Raw genomic sequence first — 6,549 nt, forward strand, 5'->3', positions numbered from 1 at the left:
CTGCAAATATGTATACAAAACTAAGTACCATTCTAATGGTACCATTGAGAGGAGGAAAGCAAGGTTAGTTGCTAAGGGTTTTACTCAACAAGAAGGGGTGGATTACCATGAAACTTTTTCCCCAGTAGTAAAGATTGTAACTGTTAGAACTATCTTGTCTTTGGCTGCAATCAAAGGGTGGCATCTCCACCAATTCAATGTTAACAATGCTTTCCTTAATGGAGAGCTAAATGAAGAAATATACATGCAAAGGCCACCTGGATACACCAAAGGACAACCTGGCCAAGGCTGCAAGCTACAAAAAAGTCTCTATGGGCTTAAACAGGCCTCACGACAATGGTATGATAAATTCTCCACTTCCTTGGTTCAATTTGGTTTCACTCAATCCAAGGCTGATTACAGCCTTTTTACCCTCATTACTGCTACCAGTTTTACTGCATTACTTGTCTATGTCGATGACATAGTGGTTGCTAGCAATTCTCTTGATTCAATTTCAATACTCAAGACCTTCTTGAACACACACTTCAGAATTAAAGACCTTGGCACATTAAGATATTTCCTTGGCATTGAGGTTGCTAGATCCCCCAAAGGAATTCACCTCTGTCAAAGGAAATATACTCTAGATATCCTTGCTAATTCAGGCCTCTTAGCTTGCAAACCCTTAAAGCTTCCCATGGATCAAAACCACAAGTTAAGCAAATCTTCTGGAACACCTTTACCTGATCCTACACCATACAGACAACTTATTGGAAGGTTACTTTATCTAACCTTAACAAGACCTGATCTCAGTTACCCCATTCAAGTCTTAAGTCAGTTTATGGACCACCCCTCATCCTCCCACCTTGCAGCAGCTCACAAGGTATTAAGATACCTAAAAAATGCACCTGGCCAAGGCATTCTACTCTCCTCTACATCTTCCATTCATCTTAAAGGTTATTGTGATTCAGATTGGGCTTCTTGCCCAGACACCCGAAAGTCCATCACTGGATTTTGCATTTTTTGGGTCATTCTCTCATTTCTTGGAGATCCAAGAAACAAACAGTTGTCTCCAGGTCATCTGCTGAAGCAGAATACCGTGCAATGGCATCCATTTCTACTGAATTCACTTGGCTAAGACAGTTGTTCAAGGACCTTTCCATTTCTCACCCACAAGCTGCTGAACTCTTTTGTGACAACCAAGCTGCTTTACATATAGCAGCCAATCCAGTTTTTCATGAGAGGACAAAACACATTGAAGTGGATTGTCATCTTGTTCGAGACCAAATTCAAGAAGGAAGCATCAAGACTGCCCATGTTCACACAACTTCACAGCTTGCAGATATTTTCACTAAGTCTTTACCTTCTCATGTTCTCTACTCACACCTCTCCAAGATGGGAATAGAAAACATCTATTCTCCATCTTGTGGGGGGGGGGGGGGGGGGGGTATTAGAGCAGCATGGCATCAGTCCTTCCATTAGTCCAGATCATGTGGATGCAGCTGCTCATGACAGCATCAAAGATCCTGATATGCAGTCACATTCTCCATCGAGTGAACCTGCTTCTTGTAACAATCCTTCAGTCAAATTGCTAAATAGCCCTTCTCATAGATGAGTTGTAATGTATCTTTATGTAAATTTAGAGGTAGTTATTTGTGGTGTACAGAATAGAGGTAGTACGAATATTCCTTAGTCTGTTAGTAATGTCTGTCCTTCTTTTAGTATAAAGCAATGGTACTGTGTAAGCAAAATGCAGAGCATGAATCAGAAGTTTTCGTGCATTCCTTTCAATTCTCTGTTCTCAATCTTGCTTTCTTATTCTTTTTGCTATTCTTACAAACGGTAGATGCATGGAATTGGATACCATGATACAATTGGAAACTAGATCCCTTATATATATATATGTTGAAATATAAAACGCCAATTAAAACAAAACACTATCAATAATATTGGAGCAGAAAAGCAACTGGAAAAAGGCAAGGAAGAATAAATCAATTCTTGGTGTTCATGTTATTCTTCACTATCTCTGCCTTTTCTTTGATGCTTTCCTTCGACTGTTCAGCCTTGCCTAACATGCTGTCTTTCGCCTTTTGGGCTGTGTCTTTGGCTGTTCCCCATGCTTCTTCTGCTGTATGCTTTGCCTTCTCAGTGACATCCTTGGCCGTCTCCGACACCTTCCCAGCTATATCTTTTGTCTTTTGAGTCACCTAAGGTTTCATGAATTATTTGGACACAAAAATAAGCAATAATTGTGGAAAATAATCATTAAGAAGATGAATTTTATTCAATGTGTCTAAATGCATGAGTTGGGTACGTACATGTTCTGCAGCAGAGGAAGCCTTATCATTGACAGTTTCACCAGTTTTCTTCGCCTCATTTGCTCCTTGTTTTATTGCCTCAGTGGCCGCCGAAGCCTCTTGACGTGAACAGCTTGCCTATTGCACAAAAATTTCGTTGGCATGCATGCAGCACGTCTTCATAATACTTATTGAATGCAAGCAAAATTATAACAAGAAACATATATATACATATATATATATATATATCTATATATATTTCACGGCAAAACTACTCTCATAATTTTTATGCTAAAAAACATCAACTAATATATATTTCAATGAAAAATACTATATATATGCCAACAAACATATCAAATGATATTTTATTAAACGTGTTACATTATCCATCTACCCTTGAATTTCATTTTCTAAAAAAAGGTTGATCTGGCCTACACATGAGAGAGGATATTGAAAAATAATCTGACATTGCCTGTGGACAAGGTCTTGACTCTTGGGCATGTTTATAATGAATGATCAATCATCTCTTGTAGAACCAATATTATGAGATAAATTAGACCCATAAATTTCTTCATAATCTAGTAGTTGATGAGTAGCGCGTTATCCACGTAATATAATACAGTGTGATGGAAGTGATCATTTCATTGCATGCAAAAGAATTATTTAAAAGAAAAGGGGATACATGAGTAAGAAAACTATACCAAAAAGAGGAGCATGAGAATAATGTGAGAAACTTAAAACCACCTGAAAAATCATGTCTACATTGCTAATGAAGGCTGACTTACATGAATAGGTCTTGGACTAGTAGAGGCCACGAACAGCCTAGAGACGTTCCAGGTGCTCCTCCTGGTGATGATTGCTGCTGATCTAGATGGACCAAATTTCTGGATGCAGGTGACTAAGGGTAAGCTTGCCATCTTTCCCATATAATGGATTTTAGTTGCTTTAGAAACTGAATATATATATATATATATATATATAAAGAATTTCACTTGGACCTTTCTATCATGGAGAGTACTTACCGCATTTGATTGGTTTTAAAACTATCCTTGGCAGTCAATGGGATCCAATATTTTAGGACCGTTGGCGTTCACTTCGTTCATAACTTTCTTTTTCAGGATTTAACTATATGGTATATTGGATTCTTAAGTTGCACGTACATTCCATTTATTAAAAAAAAAACTTTTTATATATTTAGTTTCAAGTTTGCATTGTTCTTATATATTTTTCACGTCAAGATAAATTTATTGGCAATGTCAAATTAATTAATGATTTTTGCGTTTTGAGTATTATATATTCTTGAGAAAAGATATTTACAACTGTGAATTGTGCAACCGCCGCTTAATCGTTTTGAAAAAAAGTGAATAAAACATAAGATCTACATAAAAAAAATTAATTTTTTAATAGTGAACTCCACTCTTTTTCAAAGCGATTATACAGCGATTACGCGGCATTATTCTTTCCTTTTATGAATCCATAAAATTTTATTACATGAAGCAAAAAATTACCAATAAAACAAGAACCTATGTTTAATGGCGGAACCACATGCATGATTGATGCATGGCTAGTGAGTGCAATGTTTTAAAAACTTTCCATGTTATATTTAAAATTTTATAAAAATGTAAAAACAAGAAAATCTAAGTATTGTACCGACTAAAAAAACGTGTAGTCCATCAATAAAAAGTAAAATTTATTTACTTGTAAATAAAGTTAATCCTAACATATAAGAAAAATTATCTCAACTCAAACACCCTAACTTCATTGACCCTAATCCTAACATGGGCCACGTATTTAATAAACTCCAATGGGCCGGGTTTTAGTCCAAAGTAAACCCAGGTTGTCCAATAAATACTTTTGGACTTCAAAAAAACTTATCGAGCCCACTTGTGAGAACCGCGTCTAATGCTGGTAAGAACATACTACTTATGCATTGACATAACCATATTATCCGCTTAAAATTATATTAGAAAAAATTCTAAACATAAGTTTCACTCTCCTGCACACTACTTAAAAATATGTGATTTTATTTTTTTATCCATTAAGTAGTATGTAAAGTATGAGACTTATGTGTAGCACGACTCTTGTATTAGAGGGAATGATGTATCGGGCGAGCAAACTGAAGAACGAGGAAGATGATGGAGAGCAAAGGATAAGCGAGCATGGCATTGTGAGCGAGCAAGGTCAAGGGGGAGCAAAGGGTAAGCAAGCATAGCATCGAGGGAGCAAGGCCGAGGGCAAACCAAGATAGACAAGCATAGAATTGGGTGAGCAAGGTGATAAGCCAACAAAGGATAGGCGAGCTTAGTATCGAGCATGTGATGGGGGAAAAAATCATTACCTTGGGCCTAGGATAGTAGGGAGGGGTCGTTACAGGGAGTTGGGTTGACAATGAGGCCCAACCCGGTCACCTAAGTCCAGGCAAGAAAAGTAAAAGCCCAGACCAGAATATGGATAGGGAGTTCAGGTGGGGGCAGGAGATCTGGAGGAAGACTAGGGCAAAAGGGAAGAAGACTATGACATGCATCACCAGATGGAAGGGACGCGGAACAGAGGCCACGTCGCATTTAATGCGACCCAAAACAGAGGTCACGTCGCATTAAATGCATCCCAGGGCACAGGGTGTGCGGCATTGAATGTGGCCCAAGACCAGAGTAGAGCACAGAGAAGGCGTGGGGCCGTCGCTCCTCGGTGAGGTGACAAAGTGAAAGCTGCTCGGTAATGAAGTACGCAAGACGAACCACCCCTCACTACGCAACGCCCCGCCATGGGGAAATCCTATACGGTAACTATAAATAAGAGTCAACCCAGCGGCAAATGAGGTAATAGAAAAAATACTATCATCCTTGTCCATCTTTCTTGCTTCCATTCTTTGATCTTTCCCCTCAAGATACTAACTTAAACATTGGAAGATTAACGGACCCCGAGGTCCCCTCTCCGTTTTGACTGTGTAGGATCGTGCTTGGATACCGGAGTGAGAAGTTGCCCAAGCCCGCGAAACACGACATCAACAGTGGCGTCGTCTGTGGGATGTTTGTTGTCCCATAACTAGCGTGTCTTTTGTATGCAGGCAACAACCCTCTCCCAGCATTCATAGCGTGAAAGAATGCAGTCCAAAGCAGTTGAAGCAAGGTTTAACCAGCAAAACAAGGCGATACAGAAGCTCATGGCAGATATGGAGACTCTCCAACAGGAGAACATCGTGTTACGAAGAAATGTCGAAGAGACAGAAGCAGATCAACAGAGCCATAATTCAGGGGACCACCCCCAACCTAACCCAGTCACTGCAGAGGAAGAACGACGTAAAATAAACCTGCAAATTCAGATGGAAGTAGCAAAGCATATAGGTCAACCCACCACGGTGGATCAGCTGCTCACTAACGCTGAACTACCATACAGCACCGAGATTTTGGCGGTACCGATACCTCTAAGGTTTAAGGTCCCTCAGATGGAAGCGTATAACGGGACCAAGGACCCGTTGGAGCATTTGGAGACCTTCAAAGCCCACATGACTCTTCTTGGTTTCTCCAGTGAGATAGCGTGCAGGGCATTCCCTCTTACCTTAAAGGGGGCGGCGCGAATGTGGTTTATTTCCTTGCAACCTGAAACTGTAGATAGCTTCAACGAGCTAGCGCGTCGGTTCTTAACGCATTTCATGGCCAGTCGGACAAGGAGGAGGCCGGCCGCCTATCTGCTAACTGTTAAGCAGAGGGATGACGAGAGCCTTAAGTCATACCTCTCTTGCTTTAACAGGGAATGGATGACAACGGACGATCAAGATGAAAAGATCACATTGGCAGCATTATTAGGGGGAGTCTGGCCTCGCAGTCCATTCATGGCGAAAATCACTCGCAGGGCACCGTCAACTTTGAGGGAGTTTATGGACCGAGCAGACGATTACATAAACGGGGAAGACACACTCCAAGCATTGACAGCGCCTAGGAAGTTGGATTTGGAAAGAGCAGACAAGAAAGTGACAGAACAACACCGAGAGCTTGACCTAGGAGCCCACCAGAAACGAGCTCACGAAGTCAAAGGCAAGGGGAAGCATCGCCCACGCTTGCACTCTAGTTTGGTACTAGAAGTGGAAGAAGACCTGAGTCAACAAGGGGAACGGGGACAAGGCCCGGCACGACCCAAATATTGTTCCTTTCACAGGAGCAGTGGTCACAACACTCAAGACTGTTATACTAAATGGGGAAGATTTGATGATCCGGGGACCCGAACCGAGGGACGTGGTAATGAAAGAAGTGATTCTCGACGAGGATACCACCCTTAC

At 40.7% G+C, this 6,549-nt stretch overlaps 1 protein-coding gene across 1 annotated transcript; it reads right to left on the reverse strand.

The window, feature by feature from the left end:
• Positions 1 to 1,804: 1,804 nt before the first annotated feature.
• On the reverse strand, positions 1,805 to 3,220 carry LOC121262268 (uncharacterized protein At4g13230). The gene is made up of 3 exons (XM_041164667.1): positions 3,059 to 3,220; positions 2,295 to 2,411; positions 1,805 to 2,183 (listed from the first exon to the last, which is right to left on the reverse strand). Exons 1-3 carry the CDS (start codon positions 3,197 to 3,199, stop codon positions 1,968 to 1,970), a joined length of 474 nt encoding a protein of 157 aa, XP_041020601.1. The 5' UTR covers positions 3,200 to 3,220; the 3' UTR covers positions 1,805 to 1,967.
• Positions 3,221 to 6,549: the final 3,329 nt, after the last annotated feature.

The sequence above is a fragment of the Juglans microcarpa x Juglans regia genome, chromosome 4S (assembly GCF_004785595.1).
Source record: "Juglans microcarpa x Juglans regia isolate MS1-56 chromosome 4S, Jm3101_v1.0, whole genome shotgun sequence".
NCBI lineage: Eukaryota > Viridiplantae > Streptophyta > Magnoliopsida > Fagales > Juglandaceae > Juglans > Juglans microcarpa x Juglans regia.